The sequence below is a fragment of the Dicentrarchus labrax genome, unplaced genomic scaffold, assembly GCF_905237075.1.
Source record: "Dicentrarchus labrax unplaced genomic scaffold, dlabrax2021, whole genome shotgun sequence".
Taxonomy (NCBI): Eukaryota; Metazoa; Chordata; class Actinopteri; family Moronidae; genus Dicentrarchus; species Dicentrarchus labrax.
This window is the reverse complement of record NW_026136703.1, coordinates 17,130,343-17,152,978: the sequence shown is the minus strand read 5'-3', so window position 1 is coordinate 17,152,978 and position 22,636 is coordinate 17,130,343. Positions and strand designations below refer to the sequence as shown.

Here is a 22,636-nt window from a genome sequence, read left to right as displayed (position 1 = left end):
TTGGATGCAATTTTGGACCCCTCAGGATGAACTAAATGTGTCAGAACAGGAAATCGTAATAATCATTCTACCAAACCTGTCTTGTATCTTTTAAACAGAAATGATTGTATGATAGTGATGAATACATTTTCAGGCCAAATCAAGCACATAAGCTAAATGTGGTGCAGTGGTGTCCCAGACCTTTTTTAGGATTTTTCCAGAATGCATCATGGTCGAGTTAGATTCTTCATAATGAAAAAGAGTCCGATTGGTAGTTCTTATAAGATGAAAGAAAGTCTTAAAAGACTTTTTAAATGTATGTCAGATCCTACAAAAAACACATCCAATAGGACTGAAGATCCAATTAAATCACAACCATTTAGTCTTAGTCTAGAAATCTATGTAGTGAATCTTGATAACTTTGGTGATTTTTTTTTTTCTTGCTAGCACCATCATCTGATCAACGTTTTAATTAGCATTTAGTCCAGACTCACAAAGCCACTAGCATGGCTGTGACTTCACTGTGTATTAATTTTTTTGGTAATAAATAATTACTATAGTTGTATTTCCATGTTCATCAGGGAGAGCAGCAATTATGTGCCACTCACTATGGTTGACATTCATAATTAATTTCATACACACATTAAACAGAACATTTTTTCCACTGACCAATCACAGCCGACGAAGAGTCTGTAACATCCAATCAGCTTTCAGGCTGCAGCTCGAGTCCCCGCCCTGTGTGACAGTATTAATTTAGCGGGCAGGCACTGTGAGATTTACTGCAGGGAGAACAGAGGCTGTCTGACAGCTCCTTACTGAACTGGACCAATAACATCTGAAAAAATGGTTGATGCTTTCTGCGCTACATGGAAACTGGTCGACAGCCAGAACTTTGATGACTACATGAAGGCACTTGGTAAGATACATTTTCTCCTTTAAATGAGAGATGATTGTTTGCTGTGAGAGAAATGTTGTGTACTGTAGGCTTATTCTACAATTGCATCTCTGGGATAGTAGTTGCTTATTTTTTTTTCAAATATTTACATTTACAGAAAAGAAGTAAAATAAGTCTTAATTTGTATTTAGCTTAATGCATCACTAAAGGCACTGTTGTTTGCACAGGTGTTGGTTTTGCCACAAGACAAGTGGGCAATGTCACCAAACCAACAGTGGCGATCAGCCAGGATGGGGACAAAGTGGTGGTGAAAACCCTGAGCACCTTTAGGAACACTGAGATCTCCTCCAAACTGGGAGAGGAGTTTGACGAGACCACGCCTGATGACCGGCATGTCAAGGTAAGCTGAGTAGAAGTCAGTGTATAACCTTCACAGTGACAGTTACACTCTAGCTGTAGTTTGATCTGAGATGGTTTAAATTATTCTGTGTTTTTTCTAGTCTACCTTCTCCATGGAGGGAGACAAATTCGTTCAAGTGCAGAAGTGGGACGGCAAGGAGACCAAATTTGTCAGAGAAATCAAGGATGGAAAGATGGTGATGGTAAGATTAAATAACACACACACACACACACAAACAGTATATTTATGGAGTTAGATATGAAGCCATACAGTAAAGTGAAGTCTTTTGTGCCTGTTTTTGTGGTTACATTTATCAGTTTATGGAGCTATTTGCTTCATAAAGTGCTTGCCCCACCTTGCTATTGCAGTGGTGCAATAACTGATATCAGATGACCCAAATGGATGGAAGAAAACCTGCTTTACACCCAGTGTGCATGATTTCTAAACACTGCATTAGCTGCATTGTAATATAGGCTTACAGACTGTTTTGCTTTTCCTTTCTCTGCCTCACAGACTTTGACTTTTGAGGGAGTCCAAGCAGTCCGCACATATGAGAAAGCCTAACTCTACCATCCACTTGAATGAGCAAATAATCCCTGCACTGCAAAAAGGTGTTAACCTTTTTTTTTATTTTTAAAACAAAAAAAAATGATGTTTTTACAGTATGCAGTGATTTGCACTTGATTTGTTGCTGTAACATGAGATAAATATTTTGTAAAATCTTTTGTAAGAAATTCAGACTGTGAAGGGCTTATCATTCGGTGTATCACGTGAAAAAGGGAAAAATAAAGTGCTTTACTAAACTTTCTTAGCGTCTCTGACTTTTCAGTTGGTATTTAGAAGTCGTGAGAGCTCCATCAGTACCACTGCCATCTCAACATTGCTCTCTTTCTCTTATTTATTTTTTCCCGCAACTTTGAATGCGGCCCTACTTCTCTTTTCTAATACATCAACCTATGTTGTGGGAACAGTGCTCTCCCTGTGATGGGTCAGTTCCAGGTGACAGCTGCAAGGGTGACAGTGCAGGCCAGAGCCGGCCGTGCAGCAGCAGCAGCCAGTGTGACCATTGAACTCATGGGAATGAACGTCCTCTAGTAAACCCCAGATGGTCAGAGACGACTAGGAGCTGGAGGGGGATGGAGTGGGTGGGGGTAGTGATGTCACTGGCCTTGGGATAATCCGGTTTTAGTTGTGGTGTCATTACGTAGAGGCATCATTCGATGGTGTGTGGACCAACCATGACTGAATGCTGCGGCTGACATGACAGATGACAGGCAGACAACGATAAGGAAGGACAGTGTGCAGGATGTGGACAGTTTGTATCAATCCAATATCCCAAGGTTAGTAGTTCCAAGTCTAAAAATAAAGTCTTGTGAGCTCCAACCGGTACAAACAGGAGGACACTGTTTAAAGCTTGTGTTCATTTTAAAATTTAGTTTCCATCTTTCCCACATTTTAAAGCACAAGTTAAAGCCTCCCTGTTCTGCGCTGTGAGATGTGTCGAGCCTACTGAACACTGCAACAACAAGTGGCCATTCTTCTCATCTTAAGACACAGGCTGCCAAGTTTTTGGCCACCTCTGAATGCCATGCAACACAAAGAAACTGTGGTAACTGGAGTGGAACTCATTTAGCCGTTGCCCACTGAATTAATTTCAATTAAAATCTATCTCAATTCTCCAGTTATAGAATGCCAATAATTACCTCTACTCTCACAAAACCAGGCCAAATCATTAGCATAAGTATTTGGGGTGAAAACAGTTAAAAGACAAGTTCGGGCAAGTTAATGTCACAATATTCACAGCAGCTGAAAAGGGAGCTTATCACATTCCATGTTACAGAAACAGTGATAGATAATAGTTCAGTGTAGCTTCTTCTGTCCTCAGCACTCTTCCCAGGAGAGCAGCAGGAGTTTCCTCTTTGTGTGGAATCTGTGTCAGTGGTGTAAGCTGGCCTGTAGTAACCTCTCTCTGGCCTTATTAGCTAGATACAGTGTCAAGACCTGACCATCTACCCCAGGGCTCCTGCTACCACTGAGTAAACTGTGGTCATGTCATGATGACATGAAAGGTATGATAAGACACGTATTACATGTGGGTTTTTTTTTAAAATGTATCACGTTTTATGTTGTTGTGTAGAGATGGCTTTGAAACAACCTTTTAGACAACAGAATAAACAAAACAGTTGAATAGATTAAATGAATAAATAAAATATAAAATGTTGTGATATCATTACATAGTAAAAAAAACATTTGTTGGGTGTCTGATCATGTGCTAATACAATTTAAAAAATGATAAAAGGAGAAAAGCAGATGGAATACCTTTCTCCAGTCCTGGTTTTTGTTTAACAATTGTGTCAATATAAGCTGTAGAGAACAACACATTTTGATGTTATTATACTTAACGCATAATAAGATAACCTTCATCATAGATGCCAAATATAAAGATATAATCAAAATATCTGGACTGAGAAACCCACTTCCACATGCCAAAATGAATTGTGGAAACAGAAAATGTAAGCATAAATAATAAATATATGAATTAATGACTTTATGTAATCTAAACTAGGGAGTAAAATTTCACACTTTTCATGGCATGAGGACAAAAAACGATCACATTCATATTGTTGGTTTTGTTCCTGACCACATTGTCATCACCTGGGGAACAATCTGGACTACTCTTTGTGTTAGAAATGTTGTGGTTGTGCACTTTTAGTGAAAGACTTACAAAAGAGACACTTGCATTGCTATATTTTAATGTCAAATTGCTACTATTCACAAGCATAAGGAAGATGTAATTGACAAATTATACATAATGCAATTTTAACTGCAGTTAAAAGGCAGTTTCAGTAGTAATGATTCAGGGATAAAACTGTCTATTCTTCCATTTATTTTATTATTTACAATGAGATTATTCTCAATATGAATGGTTATATCATGTTAGCAACACAACTGAGAGACAAATGTCCATTATTGGTGTCAAGTTCAAGTATTTAGTGTTGCCATTCTCAAAGTTGGGAAAAGATATCACAAAAACAGAGAGCATAAAACAAAACACACACACACACACACACACATCATGCACTCAAGCGACTATCAGACACACATACAGTGCTTTGATCACTGAGATATTCAAAAATGTATATATTGCACGTTTACCTGGTTAAAGTGTCTTTAAATACAATTCAAGTTGAAATAAATATTTATGTTTTCTCATCATGAATCAAAATGTCTTTTAAAACAGCGACACTGTCTCCTTTACTTAAATCCCCTAAACTCAGAAATATCCAAAGACACTGTCACTTTGGTAACATAACACCAACAACTTCATCAGTGATAGTGGAGCATTACCATAAAACTCCAGCTGTTCCAGCACAGTTACTGGAGAGGGTCGTATGTACCCTCTATGCACTAATAAAGAGTGTGTTTGTGTTACTGCAATAAAAAAGATTAAGTGGATTTATTTTTGAGTACATTTGGGATTAGTGTCACAAGCTGTAATAACTGTCTTCTATGAAGCATATGGAGCAAAATGTAAAGCCATATGTAAACAACAGCTGGTACAAGCTGAAACAATGAAACAATGTACCAGTTTACATCTGAGATCATCTGCCCGAACATGCACACAACCTATAGTGTAATCACATGATGTGCTGATACAATCTCAGATGTAAATGTTTCATTTCAACATCACCACGTTAACAACATTCAGGTTGTCAAATAAACCTGCACAGGAGCTGATTCTTGCAGCTCTCTTCATTCTTCAGAGATTTGACATGTCTTGGATTTAACTTTTGACCAATTACAGTATTCAAAATCAATCTGAAATCATGTAACCCATACTGTACATAACATGCACGGTATATCGTAATGTACTGTAGCTGTAATATGAATGCTGGTATCTTTCATATTAGTACAGTTAATGAGATGTTATAAAATAAGATATGCATTAATATCATGTTATATATGTTACAAACATAAGATAAATGATACTTACAAAGACTGTTAAATATTTTCTGACCCTTTCTGGTTTTTTAAAAACCTTTTCAAAAGGTTGCTAAAATATATCCTGTTTGTGCACACTGACCAAAGGTAGTGGCAGGGTGTTTTTGGTCTATCAAGGAATTGCCGTTAGCCACAGCACTCATCCCTTTTGACTGACAAAAAAAAAATGTATCACATGTGCCCTACTGTGCTTTTAATGTTCTAAATGGTCTTTGATAACAGTGCAAGAAAATACTTACACCCACCCTCTCATTGACTAAAACAAGTGGCAACAAATTAAAACGAGTGAGTAGCTGGAAAACACGTTTCCAATTGTAGAACAAATCTGATACTTGATGGTAGAAAAAGTAAATATGAACTCAAACCTTGTTCTGACAGTACAAGCACCGCAATGCCTGTTTTTAGCACCAATGTCAAAATGAGGGGCTGGTGCACGTGTCTACATGGTACAGTTTAATAAGACTTTAAAGGTAGTGTTTCATCAGTATGTTCGGGAGCTCTCATATACAGTGCACGGTCATTCCTTTTTACACTTAAGAAGTAGACGGAAACAGACAAAAAAAACCCCAATCCTTTCTTTTTGTTAATGGTTTGATTCCTTCTTTGTACCCATTAGGGAAGAAATAAAGGGATACGTGTGAGGTTTCCTTAAAATGACGTAATAAAATCATGGACCATGGAATAATGCACAAATGTTGTAAATGCCCAATTGTTGATTCAAGGGCTTTAAAAGCAGGATAAGTTGTGCATTAAAAACATTGTCATCTTCAATACGATAAAGCTAAAATTACAGTACCATTACTGTACAAACCACTTCAAGTAAACGCAGACTTAAGAGGAATTGAACCGTCCGCCTTGAATCAGCAATTGTGGCCATTTTTGTACCCTGTTTACAGCATAGTTGAACATATTCTACTCTAAGTTCCTTCTTTAAAAAATGCAACGTTATATGTATTTGCATGTGTTACTGTTAAGATCAAAATGAATGATCCACAAAGGTAATATACTATATTGTTCCATTTAAATATTCCCATGATATCCACCTTCAAAATAATTAAACATACACACACACAAAAAAAAAATATGGAAAGGAATGACACTGTCTGCATGTATTTGATACGAGAGCTCAACCAAATCTGGAAATAAAAATTAAATCGGTCCATCACGTGAAATCACCCATCATCCTCTGTTCCTGTTCTCCCTAAGTCCAACAGTGAACAGTGGGCTGCGTTTCAGCAGCACGGGGCATGACGTGACCGTGTCATTATCAGTAAATTGTCTGAATTGTAAACCTCAGACTGGATTCAGACTGAAGCTTCAGATCTGCAGTGGTGAGAAGGCATAGAACGGAAACTGGGCCTCGTCCTCGTCCACAAAGAAACACTGGAAGTAGGGCAGCTCATCTGTGGAGGGAGTCACAGTTCAGTACAATGTGTTCCCCGCCTCACTCTGGCATCCAGAGAGAAGACTGAGCGTGAAATTTGCATACTTGTGAGATATTCCGCTCATGAGAAGGGAATTTGCACTTACCTTCCATAAGAAAGCTGTCTGATACAGAAGGCTCTGCTATCGGAGAGAGTACATGATGTCAGCGTAAAACAATACAGTGATTTATTACCTTAAATTACTGCTCCACTCTATAGTACCTTTCACTTTCTCCTCCTTGGCAACTTTCTTCTCAACAGATTTTTCTACAACAAAAAGAGGAATATTTGTGTAGAAATAATGTAAAGCTCTAACAGTTTATTTCAAACAGAGTTTAGTTGCTTTACAAACAATTATACCTTTCTTTGCAGGCTCCTGTATCTCTTTCAGAACTCTGTCCTCTGTAAAAAGCAACAAATGATTGATCATTTATGATTAATAATATGTTATCATATTCATATTGCTGATTTGATTATTTCAATGTTCAATGTTGATTATACAGCATACCTTTAGCTTTCTCTTCTTTGGGTGCCTTCTTCTCAACTGGTTTGTCTGAAAAGAAAATAAATAAAGGTTGTTTTTGTCCATGAATGATTCTGGTCTACAGTCTACAGTAGTAGGTTTAGGTGTGTAAACTGTTCGTCTGGTAACACTGTCAATTTACAATCAAGATCGCAGTTTTATTATTTAAGTATTTTCCTTAATTTAACTCTACTCAAAGGTGATTGTGTGCAGTACCTTTCTTTGCTGCTGTGGGTTTGACCTTTTACAATTACAATATTGTGTTATTGCCAGAAAAATAATTATTATTTTACCCCCCGGTAAAAGTGAACAGTGTAGCACTTGTATATTTTACGAGTTTCAGGATGACACTGATGTTGGCTGTGGCTGATTTACTCTCTTCAAAATGATCTATATGTTGCTATGAACGGACATGCCTGGTCCTGTAGTGAAGCAAAAACCGAAAACATCACCACCATGACACTTCTTAGGGTTATTAAAATTAATAGCATGCATGTTCAGTAAGATACTTGAAAATATTGCTAAACTATATATAAACATATTGTCTACAAGCCCAAGATTTATAGACAAAAAATAAACAGTAGAACAATATTGTAGTATTTTGTGACTTATTGTCTATAAATCTTTATAACAGAATATTTCCTTGCTAAATAAAAGCATGTCTATAAATCTTCAATTTAGATGTGTTTTATGAAGCATTTATTCAGCAGGAAAATATTCTCAGCCTTCAGCTCCTCTGAATAACCCACTAACTACATTTACAGACTGCAGTGGCCTTCATGTTGTAATCAGATTACAGGATGTACTCCGATTGCCACTGCTGATTACATGAAGTGCTGCCTCTACTAAAGCACAAAAGTGTACCTTTCTTCGCACGGACTGGTTTGGTCTTTTCCCTAAATATGGCTGCGTCATCAGGAAAAAAAAGCAATTGATAAAACATACAGTTTTCTTTCATTTGTGTAAGTATTTCTGGTGATAAAGTTACAGCATGTAAAAGACTATAAAACCTTAGTAAGAAAGCCTCAAATGCATCACCAAATTGACTAACACAACAAGTTTTACTAATATTCTTGTTGCATAAAAACTGATCTAAATAATTGTGATATGTAAAATAAGAGTAGTCATTGTTGCAAACACTGTACCTTTCTTCACTGTTGCAAGTTTGTCCTTTTCTTTAGGAGTCTCCAGTTCTGCAAAAAAAAAAAAAATTTATGTCAGAGGTGTGCAATCTGTATGTTTAACCCTGACAGCGGACACCAAAATTACCTAATTTACCAATAATGCAGCTAATTGCAACGTTAGCCACAGCATTACCACAACAAAATTACTTTCTAAAAAGCTAAAAGCAGCTTGCACAGCAGGAGGAATCTACGACTAGAAAGCTGTAATTAGTGTTAGAAAGTTCATCTCAGTTGAGCAGAGAAACACCATTGACTTTTCCATCAGTGGCTGGAATGGACTTTTCTGAAAAAAATTACCTTAAGTGGTAGACCTTATATGCTCTACATGTAATGTCTACTGTATAGCTTTCAGTTTGCCTAAACAGAGGTTGTGTTAGGTGGACTCTGTTCCACACATTTCAACGTTTTCAACACATTGTAAATGTTTGGGTGGTTGGATAGCCCTTACTTTAGAATCACAGCTCTTTATTGTCCACATTTTAAAAGGCGAGGGGTGAGTAATGAAAGCCTAACAAATTATTTGTATGCAGTGCTTTGCAAATCTACCAACTACACCTGTTTGGACAAGCATACAGCATCCTTAAGAATAAGTGTATAGAAATAGCTGTTTGCCAATGGAGCTGCTGCAGAGAAATCACTCTCCATTTACTGTGCATAACTCCACAGTTATTTATTGTTGATCTCATAGGCAAAGTGCTTGTTTCCCTCGTGAGCAATCGAATCAGAGCTTTTTCAGAATACAGTGACCTACATTTTGTGACGAGATCAATGTGATCAATTGGTTCTATGGATTACTGCCTCAGTTGAGGCACCACTAATGTACCTTTCTTCACATGGACTGGTTTGGTCTTTTTCCTCAATAATGCTGGGTCATCAGGGAGAAAATGCAATTAATGAATGCTTATTTGTGCCATATAATTACAGCACATTAAAGGAAAATGCCCCGTTGACACACAGAGTGGATTCTTTTGCATTAAAAATCAAAAGGTTTATGTATTTGTCACCAAACATGACAATGTGATATGTAAATGTTGTTTTTGTACCTTTTGTAACAGGTGGTTTAACTTTGTCCTCTGCTACTTTGGGCTCTGAGTAAATAAGAATGTAAGAATTTATTGAAACTCAGAAAATAGCTTTGTTGTTATCCAGTATGGTATTTACAATACTATAATATACACTAAGTTGCCATTTTATTCACCTAGCTAAAACTAATGCAGTATAACTCAAAACAATTCCACAACACAAAGGTAGAATCTGTTGCAGGATTGTTGTATTAGACTGTATTACTGTAGTTTTAGCTAGGTGTACCTAATATACTGGCAACTGAGTGTAAGTGAAAACCATATTTTTTGTAAGCACAACCCCAGAAAATCATCTGCAGACAGGTGGCAGTGTCAGGCTACCTTTCTTTTTTAGGAATGGTTTGACCTTTTCCTTCTTTGTTTCAGCCTCTGTTTTAGAAGGAGCTAATTAAAATGAAAAACAATGTTTCACAATTTAAAAGGAAATATAAATTACTACGTTTTATCTATGACATTGTGGTTGTTTTAATGAAATGTTTACCTTTCTTTTCATGAGCTGGTTTAAGCTTCTCCTTTGTAACCTTAGCTGATGAGTATAATAGAGGAAGAGAATGGTTTCAGTGTTCAGGGTAGTTCATTTTTGACAAATAATGATGGATTATACTGCTTTACCTGTTTTGACAAGAACTGGCTTGGCCTCAGGCTCTAAAGGGAAAGAAGAACAATTAAGTGGTGAGATTCTAGCTTTTTGGAAAGTGACAGTTTTAAGACGTAACTGAACTATTAACTGAAATTATGTCGCATATCTTGAAGATGTGATTGAGATTAAGCATGAGAAACTTGTCTGCGCATCTTGCTTGGATGTTTCAGCTTTTTAATCTGAAAAGCAGGATGTGTGCCAGCAGTGTGTTCTATGGAATATTAGAGACAGAAAGTACAGCTGATCAGCACCTTTCTGTGAGGTTTTTGCCTTTGCCTTTTCTTTCACAACAATTTCTATGTCAAAAGAAAAAAGAGAAAATGTCACAATAACAGTGTTTGAAAAACCTTTCACACCTACAGAACGCAATGCAGCTTTAGCTTTAATAAAGCATGTCATCTCTGCTGTGTGAAAAACATGCATCTCCAAAAGATTCTTCAATGAGAAATATATTTTGATATTATCCAGTGGGTTAAAAAATGTATTCTTAAGTACAAGATCTAAAATAAATATGTCAGCCTATGGTGCATCATGTAAATGTTCATGTCAATTTTAAACAAAGATATTTCCTCAACATGTCTTTGAAATTATATCAGTGATGACATTACTGATTTGAGTCATTATCATCAGCAGCCACATGTTAATAGCTACTAAAGCACTACAGAGACACACTTCTGCAGCATACCTTTCTTCTTTTCAGCAGTTCTGGGTTTTGCTTTGATAACAGGTGCTAGAAAAATACATGGCCCTATTAATTCTAATGTATACAGTAAAGTGAGAAACCACTGACACATCTGTTGCAAAACTGCAATGTGATTAAAAATAAAAGAGAGACAAAAACATTGTGGAATAAATGAAAAACACCAAAGAAACCCAACCTTTAGTGGGAGTCACTGGCTCGACCTTCTTCTTCTTGAGAACCTCAGCTTCTAAAGCAAATAATAACAACAAAAATTTCAGTTGTTGTACCTGTTATTATAGCTCATTTATAACTGATGCAGTTTATTTACACACTCCACTGCTTAATTCCAGCATTCAGACTAAAAACTATTAAAGAATCAGACTGTCAAAATTAAAGATAATGAGTACATAATTCAATAAGTAAATAATATTGGAATAGTAGAAAATAAAAAGCAAAAAGTAGTTTCCCTTTCATTTATTTTAGGTATGACTTGATGTGTAGCTACCTTTTTTTGTTGGTGCTGGTTTGACTTTCTCTTTTGGAGTTGCAGGCACTATGAAAAAGAAAAAGGATTTGTATGAGTAAAAAGATAGATGAATAAAAAATCAATTGAGGAATTCAAAACTTCAAAATGGATGTTGAGAGCAATTTGCTCTCTGAATAATAAAGGCATACTATACATACAGAAAATATTAAAGTTAGCTCTGTGTTAACAAACAGATGTACCTTTCTTCAGGGGCACAACCTTCACCTTCTCCTTTGTCAGCGAGACATTTTTAGGTGGTATTTCTGCCTCTGTAAGAAAATAATTAATGAGTAGAAAAACCAATTACTTCTTTATTTATACATAACTGCTGATTAGTGTCCTCTTACCTTTGACTACTGGGGCTGGTTTTGTCTTGAGTGGAGCAGGTTCTATGTAAAGAGATTTTAGGTTTGTTATTTCAGAAAATAAGATGACAACATTGAAACAATAAAGCTAAATACAAAGATACGTCTTACCTCTCTTGGTTAGAACAGGTTTGGGCTTCTGTTTAGAAACCACAGCTGCTGAGGAAAATATATAGCATGACGTTAAGTATGCAAAACCAAAACCATGATGTCATGAACACTTGTTGTAGTCTGACTGCACTTCATTGCTACATCGCCTGTTTCTGTGTCATGGTTTTGGGTTATGGTCTGCCACTCATCCAGAGATGTGACACTTACCTTCCTTTTTCAAAATGACTGGTTTGACCTTTTCTTTAAGAGCAACAGCTTCTGTGTGTCAAAAGCACAATATTTCTTACAGCAAGATAGATTTATTTCCATTATAACAATTCATTATTTTGCTCTTTGGTGATGAAAACATTATCAAGAAGTTGTGACTAACAAATGTGTGTTACCTTTCTTAGCAGGAGCTGCTTTGGCCTTTTCCTTTGGAACGTCTGTGTCACAAAACAAGGCACAAAGTCACTTTTAAAGTTCATATCAAAAACATTTACACTGTAAACTGGTAATCTGATCATTTTGGTACAGTGCAACATTGCTGATAGTATGCCTGCGATTGGTGTATGAAAAGACCAAAATCACATTCTGGTGAACAGTTTCCTTGATGGGAGTACTCGTTTGAAGGTGCTGAAGAACACTATTTATGTGAATATGTTGATGTTTGAAATAAAATATGCTGTACCTGTCTTTGCAGAGACTGTTTTGACTTTCTCTTTTGGCACCTTGACATCTAAAAAAACAACCAAACGAAACAAGTGCATGCTTGACTCAATGACTCAACTAACAAATAATTCTGAATCCAATAAAACAAACCAGAGAAAATTACCTTTTTTCATAGGCACTATTTTCACTCTCTCTTTTACCAGAGAGGCATTTCTAGGAGGGCCTTCTTGTTCTGTCAGCAGAAATGTGGAAATAGAATACGCATAAAATATCTAATCCCAGTTCAAGATGCAGTTAGATATTTGAATGCACATTATAACCTACATTACCTTTTTTCGAGATAACTGGTTTAACTTTTTCTTTTGGAGCAACAGCTTCTGTGTATCAAAAGCACAATATTTCTTACAGCAGGGTAGTTTTAATTCCTTTGGCAATTTTTTTTCTTTCTTCTCTTTGGTGATAAAACATTATCAAGAAGTTGTAACTAATGTGTGTGTTACCTTTCTTAGCAGGAGCTGCTTTGGCCTTTTCCTTTGGAACTTCTGTGTCACAAGACAGGGCACAAAGTTAGTGTCGTGCATGAAAAGACAAAACTCACAGTAGTTTCAGTAGTTTTTTGGAAGGTGTTGAGCATTATTTCTGTTTATTCTCAGTTTCCAATTTATTGGGTACACATAGCAAAACTAATGCAGTCTTCAATAAATCCTACTTTCATGAAGCTTTATAATGCTCAGTTTTTTTAAAAACTGTTTTAAAGAGGTGTTTATTCAACTGTAAGATCAGTACTTGGTGGTTCTGTTAAACTGTATTGTCCTATTTTGGTATATATACGTTGATGAAAGGATTTCCAGTTTTTCAGCAATGACATTCCTCTCCAAGTGAGGCCGTCTCAAAATGGGTTAAACTGCAGCATCTGTGAGTCTTTGTATTACCTGATTTTACAGGTTTAGGTTTTATTTTTTGCTTTGGTTCCTTCTTTGGCTCCTTGGGAGCTGCCACTGGTGGAAAATTATGACATCAAAAAGTAATTCAGTTTTAGTTATATATGTGAAGATCAGTGTTATGTGACACTTTCTTTGAATAGAATTTGTTATGTTGTTGCACATAAAAAATCAGTGTCTGCATACGCATAATCTGACAAGAATATGGTCACGTTTAATTCTTGAATGACCTGATTAAAGAGATATTAGGTTATGAAGCATACCAATAGTTAAAAACATCAAATTCAATTTACTTTTTACAGATCAACTGACCATTGACACAAAAGAATAAAAGAATGCGCATACCTTTCTTTGCAGATTCAGGTTTGGCTTTCACCTTAGGAACTTCAGGAACCTCTATTATTGGGGAAAAGTCAAAAATATAATTCATTAGCTCATCGCTCATCGTCTTTCATTGCAGGCATTAGGGTTCAGCCTTATAGTTACCTGTTTTTGTAACATTAAGCTGTTCCTTCTTCAGGACAGGAACTATTTGCTTTTTTGCAGCTTTCGGCACCTTAACTGCCCTCTTGGGTTCATCATCTGAAATGAACAGCAGAGACGTTATGCTATGTGTGATGCTGTGTAATTTCATTTCATTTTATACTACACAGTATTGCTTGTGACTGGTATCTTGACATGTATCTGAAACTGATATATTAATGATCTCTGCAATACCTTCAATATCTGATCTATGTCAACGTGGGTTGTTTTAAGTTGTTTAAACTTTTACATCACCTGATTTTGTAACATTAAGCTGCTCCTTCTTCAGGACAGACACAACATCCTTCTTGACTACTTTAATCCTCCTTACAGTCATTTTGGGTTTAGCATCTGAAATAAAAAGGCAAAGCTGATTGAACAGTTTCACATACATTATAGAGAAGAAAGAAATACACTTCACAGAACAAAGGAAACATGTCAGTCAATGTAACCTTATTTAGACTCAATCAGATATCAGTGCTTGTGATATATCTATTATGGATGGCAAGTCAGTCTGCAGGTTGGTCCTGACTGAAAGATCTCTACAAATATTGAATGGATTTACAGAAACGTTTGTGCAGATATTTATTGGTTCCCAGTTGATAAATCTTACTGACTTAATTGATCCTCTGACTTTTCCTCTGGCCCAAACACCAGGGCCATGTTTTGTGTTGTTATTCAGATATTTTGACAACTTTGACTGCCATGCAATCACTTCATGTGATTATGATGATCTAATTATGAATTGTAATAACTTTGATCCACATACTTTTCATTTAGACCCCATCATCAGGTTCAAAACACTGATTTATGGCCAAATCCCTGTAAAACTAATTTAATTCCTAACAGCCTCAGCTGCACTTGGTGTTTTGTTCTTGTTAGCAAGCTAACACACTAAACTATAAGCATTACACTCAAAGCACCACTGTTTAGTAAAACCTTGCAGAGATGCTAGCAAGGCTGTAGACTCTTAGTATTGATAATGGATTGATGGAAATTGTCAATGGATCCTTATATTGTGTAATTGCTAAAAAACAACAAGAATGGATTGATGTGTACCTGTCTTTGTGTCTTTCTTCTTGGCAGGTTCTTTGGGAGTCTTCTTGATTTCTTCCTTTTCTATGGAAGGTTTCTCTTGGTCTTGCTTTTCTTTAGAGGGCTTCCTTGGTTCTTTTTCTTCTTTTGCTAATTCTTTCTCTTTTTGGGGTGGTTTTTCCTCCATAGAAGTCTTCTTCAGGTCTTTTTTCTGCTTTATAGTCTTTGTAACTTCCTTTTTCTCAACATAGGGCTTCATTTGTATTTCTTCTTCAGATGACTTCTTTTCTTCTGTCTCATCCTTCAAAGGCTTCTTGTCTTCCATTTCTTTCTTTGAAGGATCCACTGTCTTCTTGACTTCTTTCTTTACTTTAGAAGGCTTCTCCACTTCTTTGTCCTCCACTGAAGGCACCTTTACTTCTGTCTCTTCCTTGGAAGGCTTCATCTCTTTCTTCTCTTTAGAGGGCTTCCTAACCTCTTTTTGTTTACTTGGTTTCATAATTGTTTGCTCCTCCATAGATGGTTTCAAGTCTAAGTCTTCTTTGGATGTTTTCTTGACCTCTTTCTCTTCTTTAGGTGGTTCCTTGACTTTTACCTTTTCTTTGGGAGGTGCCTTAACTTCTTTCTCCACTTTAGGACGTTTCTTCTCTTCTTTATCCTCTTTTAGAGATTTCTTCTCTTCTTTGGGAAGTTTCTCCACTTCTTTCTCTTCTTTGGATGGTTTCTTGACTTCTTTCTCTTCTTTGGGAGGTTTTGTGACTTCTTTCTCTTCTTTGGATGGTTTCTTTACTTCCTTCTCTTCTTTGGGAGGTTTTGTGACTTCTTTCTCTTCTTTGGATGGTTTCTTTACTTCCTTCTCTTCTTTGGGAGGTTTTGTGACTTCTTTCTCTTCTTTGGGGAGTTTCTTGACTTCTTTCTCCTCTTTGGGTGGTTTCTTTATTTCTGCATCTTCTTTGAGAGGCTTCTTGGCCTTCTCTTCTGATGGAGGTTTGGTGACATCTTTCTCTTCTTTTGATGGTTTCTTGACTTCTTTCTGTTCTTTGGAAGGTTTCTTTACTTCTGCCTCTTTGGATAGTTTCTTGGCTTCTTTCTCTTCTTTGGGTGGTTTCTTGACTTCTTTCTCTTCTTTTAATGGTTTCTTGACTTCTTCCTCTTCTTTAGATGGCTTCTTTACTTCTGCCTCTTCTTTGAGAGGTTTCTTGTCTTCTTTGTCTTGTGTCAGAGGTTTCTTGGCTTCTATCTCTTCTTTGGGAGATTTCTTTTCTTCTGCCTCTTCTTTTGATGGTTTCTTTACTTCTTTCTTTTCTTTGGATGGTTTCTCCACCTCTCCTTTTTTGGATGGTTTCTTTACTTCTGTCTCTTCTATGGCTGGTTTCTTTACTTCTGTCTCTTCTTTTGATGGTTTCTTGACTTCTGCCTTTTCCTTTGATGGTTTCTTGACTTCTACCTCTTCTTTGGGTGGTTTCTTGACTTCTCCCTCTTCTTTGGATGGTTTCTTGACTTCTGCCTCTTCTTTGGATGGTTTCTTGAATTCTTCCTTTTCCTTTGATGGTTTCTTGACTTTTGCCTCTTCTTTTGATGGTTTCCTGACTCCTGCCTCTTCTTTGGATGGTTTCTTGACTTCTTTCTCTTCTTTGGGAGGTTTCTTGACTTCTTTTTCTTCTTTGGATGGTTTCTTAAATTCTTTCTCTTCTTTGAGAGGTTTCTTGACTTCTTTCTCTTCTTTGGATGGTTTCTTTACTTCTGCCTCTTCTTTGAGAGGTTTCTTGACTTCTCCCTCTTCTTTGGATGGTTTTGTAACTTCTGCTTCTTCTTTGGATGGTTTTTTTACTTCTTTCTCTTCTTTGGATGATTTATTGACTTCTGCCTTTCCCTTTGATTGTTTCTTGATTCCTGTCTCTTCTTTGGATGGTTTCTTGACTTCTTTCTCTTCTTTGGGAGGTTTCTTGACTTCTGCCTCTTCTTTGGGAAGTGTCTTGACTTCTTTCTCTTCTTTAGATGGTTTCTTGGCTTTTTGCTCTTCTTTGAGAGGTTCCTTTACTTCTGCCTCTTCTTTGGGAAGTGTCTTGACTTCTTTTTCTTCTTTAGATGGTTTCTTGGCTTCTGCCTCTTCTTTGGATGGTTTCTTGACTTTTTGCTCTTCTTTGAGAGGTTCCTTTACTTCTGCCACTTCTTTGAGAAGTTTCTTGACTTCTTTCTCTTCTTTAGATGGTTTCTTGACTTCTTTTTCTGCTTTAGATGGTTTCTTGACTCCTGCCTCTTGTTTGAGAGGTTTCTTGACTTCTGCCGTTTCCTTTGATGGTTTCTTGACTACTGCCTCTTCTTTGGACGGTTTTTTGACATCTTTCTCTTCTTTAGATGGTTTCTTGATTTCTTTCTCTTTTTGGAGAGGTTTCTTGGCTTCTGCCTCTTTTTTGGATGGTTTCTTGACTTCTTTCTCTTCTTTAGATGGTTTCTTGACTCCTGCCTCTTCTTTGGGAGGTTTCTTGACTTCTGTCTTTTCCTTTGATGGTTTCTTGACTCCTTCCTCTTCTTTGGGAAGTTTCTTGATTTCTTTCTCTTCTTTGGGAGGTTTCTTTACTTCTGCCTCTTCTTTGGGAGGTTTCTTTACTTCTGCCTCTTCTTTGGGAAGTTTCTTGACTTCTGCCTTTTCCTTTGATGGTTTCTTGACTTCTGCCTCTTCTTTGGGAAGATTCTTGACTTCTTTCTCTTCTTTGGGAGGTTTCTTGACTTCTTTCTCTTCTTTAGATGGTTTCTTGACTTCTGCCACTTCTTTGAGAGGTTTCTTGACTACTGCCTCTTCTTTGGGAGGTTTCTTGACTTCTTTCTCTTCTTTAGATGGTTTCTTGACTTCTGCTACTTCTTTGAGAGGTTTCTTGACTACCGCCTCTTCTTTGGATGGTTTCTTGATTTCTTTCTCTTCTTTGGGAAGTTTTTTGACTTCTTTCTCTTCTTTAGATGGTTTCTTGACTACTGCCTCTTCTTTGAGAGGTTTCTTGACTTCTTTCTCTTCTTTGAGAGGTTTCTTGGCTTCTGCCTCTTCTTTGGATGGTTTCTTGACTTCTGCCTCTTCTTTGAGAGGTTTCTTGACTACTGCCTCTTCTTTGGATGGTTTCTTGATTTCTGTCTCTTCTTTGGGAAGTTTCTTGACTTCTTTCTCTTCTTTAGATGGTTTCTTGACTACTGCCTCTTCTTTGAGAGGTTTCTTGACTTCTTTCTCTTCTTTGAGAGGTTTCTTGGCTTCTGCCTCTTCTTTGGATGGTTTCTTGACTTCTGCCTCTTCTTTGAGAGGTTTCTTGACTACTGCCTCTTCTTTGGATGGTTTCTTGATTTCTGTCTCTTCTTTGGGAAGTTTCTTGACTTCTTTCTCTTCTTTAGATGGTTTCTTGACTACTGCCTCTTCTTTGAGAGGTTTCTTGACTTCTTTCTCTTCTTTGAGAGGTTTCTTGGCTTCTGCCTCTTCTTTGAGAGGTTTCTTGATTTCTTTCTCTTCTTTAGATGGTTTCTTGACTACTGCCTCTTCTTTGAGAGGTTTCTTGACTTCTTTCTCTTCTTTGAGAGGTTTCTTGGCTTCTGCCTCTTCTTTGGGAAGTTTCTTGACTTCTTTGTCTTCTTTAGATGGTTTCTTGACTTCTGCCTTTTCCTTTGATGATTTCTTGACTTCTGCCTCTTCTTTGGATGGTTTCTTGACTTCTGCCTCTTCTTTGGATGGTTTCTTGACTTCTTTCTCTTCTTTGGGAAGTTTCTTGACTTCTTTCTCTTCTTTAGATGGTTTCTTTACTTCTGCCTCTACTTTGGGAAGTTTCTTGACTCCTGCCTCTTCTTTGGATGGTTTCTTGACTTCTTTCTCTTCTTTTGATGGTTTCTTGACTTCTGTCTCTTCTTTGGATGGTTTCTTTACGTCTGCCTCTTCTTTGGATGGTTTCTTGACTTTATCCTCTTGTTTGGATGGTTTCTCGACTTCTTTCTCTTCCTTGAGAGGTTTTGTGACTTCTTTCTCTTCTTTGGGTGGTTTCCTCACTCCTTTCTCTTCTTTGGATGGTTTTTTGACTTCTACCTCTTTTTTGGATGGTTTCTTGACTTCTTTTTCTTCTTTGGATGGTTTCTTTACTTCTGCCTCTTCTTTGGATGGTTTCCTCACTTCTTTCTCTTCTTTTGATGGTTTCTTGACTTCTCTCTCTTCTTTGGGTGGTTTCTTTACTTCTTCTTCTTCTTTGGGAGGTTTTTTGACATCTTTCTCTTTTTTGGATAGTTTCTTGACTTCTTTCTCTTCTTTTGATGGTTTCTTGACTTCTTTCTCTTCTTTGGGTGGTTTCTTTACTTCTTCTTCTTCTTCTTTGGGAGGTTTCTTGACATCTTTCTCTTTTTTGGATAGTTTCTTGACTTCTTTCTCTTTTTTGGGTGGTTCCTTTTCTAATCCTTTTTCTTTAGGTTTAGCTATTTGCTCCTTCTCCTTCTTTACTCCTGCCTCCTCTTTGTGCAGTTTCTTTGCTTCTTTTTTGTCTTCAGTAGGCTTTGGTTCTTCCTTCTTTTTAGGCTCTTCTAAAAGCAGTCATACAAGTCAGTTCAAGTCAACTTCACTTAAAAGTGAAGTACCCTTTATATAGTGACAAGGTTATTAATAATAAAATACAATTTATTTAGAGATATATGTCCTAGTGTTATACTGTTTATCATGTTGAACACTAGATGTGTATATGCTAATAGGCTTATAAATTACAGTTAAACAAATAAATAATATATCAATATTATGTAGTAGACATATTTCCTATTCTGTACACAAACTCTACAAAATCTGTGTTTTTATTTTTATACATGTACATCGTGAAGTGTAATTACCTTTGGGCTTCTCTGGTTTCTTCTCAAGGGGTTTGGCCTCCTCTTTTGGCTTTTCTTCTTTTAGTTTTATCTCTATGGCTTCCTGATATTTGGTTTCCTTTGCTTTTTTCTCCTCCTTTTCAGTTTCTGCAGCTTTGAGGTCTGTAAACAACAATATACCTTCATAGGAAAAACTATCACATGCCCATGTGCATATGTACATTTTTCTTGTCACTAAATTATACCAAACCAATGCATTTAATGAGAACATTAGGACATATAAGTAGATTTTGCAAGTGGAAAAGGTGCATAGTTTCAAGAATATTACCTTTAATAATGGCATCTTTAACTTCTTTTATTGCGTGTCTTTCCTTTGCCTCTTTGAGAACTAAAGCATATCAGACAAGAATATATAAAAATATACAGTACATAACAGTGCAATTGTAACCATTGACCAGACCTGTAATATAGTCATCATGATAAATAATTATGCTTGCATAAGCACTATAAGCACTACAGCGCTAAAAACACTATGATCAAAAATGCACCAAAAGCCATTATGTTGCATTGTTAAAACAATCATACCTAAGTTTAAGAAGTAGGCTGAAAAGATGTACAGAAAGTAATAATATCTAGTTATTAAGTGATCAATTTTCAATTAGGCCTATACATAATTAACTGTAGAGGGAGGATCAGTAGTTCAGAATGTTGTTTCATGTCCTCATTTAAAATTGCTTTTCTCAGCCTGTTAGCTCCATCTAGCTGCCCTTGGCTCACTGCCACCCAAAGCAATGACTGTTCGCTGTAAAGCAGGAACACTTATGTCGACTACACAATTAGCACCTTAGTAATTAGATTTGTCTTCTGAGTCATCAAAAAGTAGCACAGTAGAAGGACCTGGAATTAACAGGCGCTGCTATACTATATTAGTTCCAAGATCCTCTTTCCACAAAGCTATTCACACTTAAATCAGGATAAGTTTCTAACCTAAATAAAACTGAACCTTGTTCTGTCCATTTTTATTTGCTTTTCAACGTTTTAGGAAACATGCCCATCTTCATGTAGTCAGATGAGAAGATCAATGTTTGGTTTTAAGGACAGGACATATGTAGCTGCATATGAATTAATAAAGGAAAGTGATAGTGTTCCAGGGATATAAGAACCATGTTGATGGTCAAAACATACTGTCAAAAAATATTGATGGTGCAACTCAAAACATTTATGGATTCTGTTTTAATCCTTGTGTTACATTAGGTGGATAATCATGCTGCAAGTTTTAACTTAATTCGCATGATTCGTTGGTGGACGTAAAGAGCCTTGGAGTCAGTGAGTTAGCTGTGGGCTACACCTTGAGCCCCAGTATTTTCACTGGTGTGTCTTTGATAAAATTGTGCTATTACAAGTTGGCCAAATGAGCTATTACCAATGTGCTTATGGGTGCACAGACAACTATCACTGGATTACTTTTGATACTGAAGAAAACTCGTAGACGTGATGAATCCCAGGAAAGTTGTGAAATATAAGGAATGTCTTTTTTTATTTATTTCCAAGCATGTTTAAGGACATTAATTCACGATGGACATGGGAGATCACCATCTTCTGCAAGTATAAGTCACACTGAATCTAAGCCTCATCATTTGTGATGATAGTCTTTACTGGACACATAGAGATTAATCAGCCTTCTCCTCTTATTCCGGGCAGAACACCAAATAAGAGTACTTCCTAAAATATTAAAATCTGTAATGAAACCTTGATGCTTTGTTTGATGGTTAACACAAAACAAATGAACAAACAAACAATGTGAACAAAAAGTAATGAAATGAAAACATGAACCATGATACATCACTGATACTCATACTCATGTTCTGTATGTTAGGCCTTAATTCACTGTCCTTTGAAAACATGCTAGGAGAAAGACGATAGATAATACATTTTCACACATTCACAGTCATTCCATATTGCATTTATCAATATTAACTCACCATTCAGAAACATTTTCATTACCTGATAATGAAAAAATACAGAAAAATATGATGATGATAATGGTAAGAGTATTGTACCTTTCTCACGCTTGTGCTCAACTCTGGATCCGACTCTTCTGAGCCTCTCAAAGGGAACATGAACCTTCCTCTTTCGCTTAAGTTCGATTTTCCCACTTTCGCTGTTGTTGTTGTTTTCATCAAGATCGTCAATGATGTCGGAGTATTCATCTTGGTCGTGAACAGCAGTTTCTTCTTCTTCCTCTTCCTCCTCCTCCTCCTCCTCCTCCTTAGATTCAGGTGCTACACTGGCATTATCAAATTTCTCAGCTGACGGGATTTTTAGATCAAGTTGTTGGACAAATGGCTCCTTTTCTTCATCTTCATCAATCACCACCTCAATCTTCACTTCGTCCTTTTTTTCCTCTTCCTCCTCCTTCTCCTCCTCCTCCTCCTCCTCCTCCTCCTTCTCCTCTAAAGCTTTATCATCAGCCAGGTCTAAAGCTTGATCATCCTGGTCAGCTTTTACAAAATCATCTTTGACATCAGTGTCAGTTATTTCAATGTTTTCTTCATCAACATGAAGATCTTTGTGTTTGGTCTCCTCTTCATCAGCCTCCTCCTCCTCCTCCTCAGTTTTTGTCTCCCCCTTCTCCTCCTCATCTTCTACTACATCTTCTTTAGTTTTAGTCTCCTCCTCCTCCTCCTCCTCCTCCTCTTCTTCTACAAAAACTTCTCCAGTTTTTGTCTCCTCCTCCTCCTTCTCATCTACCAAATCTGTTGTTTTGGTCTCCTCCTCCTCCTCCTCCTTCTCCTCCTCCTCCTCCTCCTTCTCCCTCCTCCTCCTCATCTTCTACCACCTCCTCTCCTGATTTTG

The 22,636-nt window shown here is 36.9% G+C and overlaps 2 protein-coding genes across 29 annotated transcripts; one reads left to right on the top strand and one right to left on the bottom strand.

The window, feature by feature from the left end:
- Positions 1–727: 727 nt before the first annotated feature.
- fabp7a (fatty acid binding protein 7, brain, a) lies at positions 728–2,081 on the top strand. The gene is made up of 4 exons (XM_051386973.1): positions 728–895; positions 1,102–1,274; positions 1,375–1,476; positions 1,788–2,081. Exons 1-4 carry the CDS (start codon positions 823–825, stop codon positions 1,836–1,838), a joined length of 399 nt encoding a protein of 132 aa, XP_051242933.1. The 5' UTR covers positions 728–822; the 3' UTR covers positions 1,839–2,081.
- Positions 2,082–4,010: 1,929 nt separating this feature from the next.
- si:ch211-266g18.10 (titin homolog) lies at positions 4,011–22,630 on the bottom strand. 28 transcript variants are annotated; one of them, XM_051386701.1, is made up of 32 exons: positions 21,841–22,630; positions 20,109–20,168; positions 19,802–19,942; positions 14,987–19,504; positions 14,183–14,278; positions 13,892–13,987; positions 13,751–13,801; positions 13,397–13,462; positions 12,965–13,006; positions 12,794–12,841; positions 12,628–12,696; positions 12,484–12,531; positions 12,197–12,238; positions 12,021–12,071; positions 11,814–11,861; positions 11,685–11,726; positions 11,538–11,606; positions 11,317–11,364; positions 11,008–11,058; positions 10,815–10,859; positions 10,381–10,425; positions 10,102–10,134; positions 9,971–10,015; positions 9,811–9,873; positions 9,451–9,495; positions 8,369–8,416; positions 8,088–8,129; positions 7,209–7,253; positions 7,061–7,102; positions 6,923–6,967; positions 6,807–6,842; positions 4,011–6,679 (listed from the first exon to the last, which is right to left on the bottom strand). In XM_051386701.1, the coding sequence occupies exons 1-32, from the start codon at positions 22,607–22,609 to the stop codon at positions 6,594–6,596; spliced, it is 6,975 nt and encodes a 2,324-aa protein (XP_051242661.1). In that variant the 5' UTR covers positions 22,610–22,630; the 3' UTR covers positions 4,011–6,593. The 28 variants fall into 28 exon arrangements, with proteins under 28 accessions (XP_051242661.1, XP_051242688.1, XP_051242668.1 ...); XM_051386728.1 differs by having other exon boundaries at positions 6,807–6,839; XM_051386708.1 differs by having other exon boundaries at positions 11,814–11,858.
- Between the last annotated feature and the right edge of the window lie 6 nt (positions 22,631–22,636).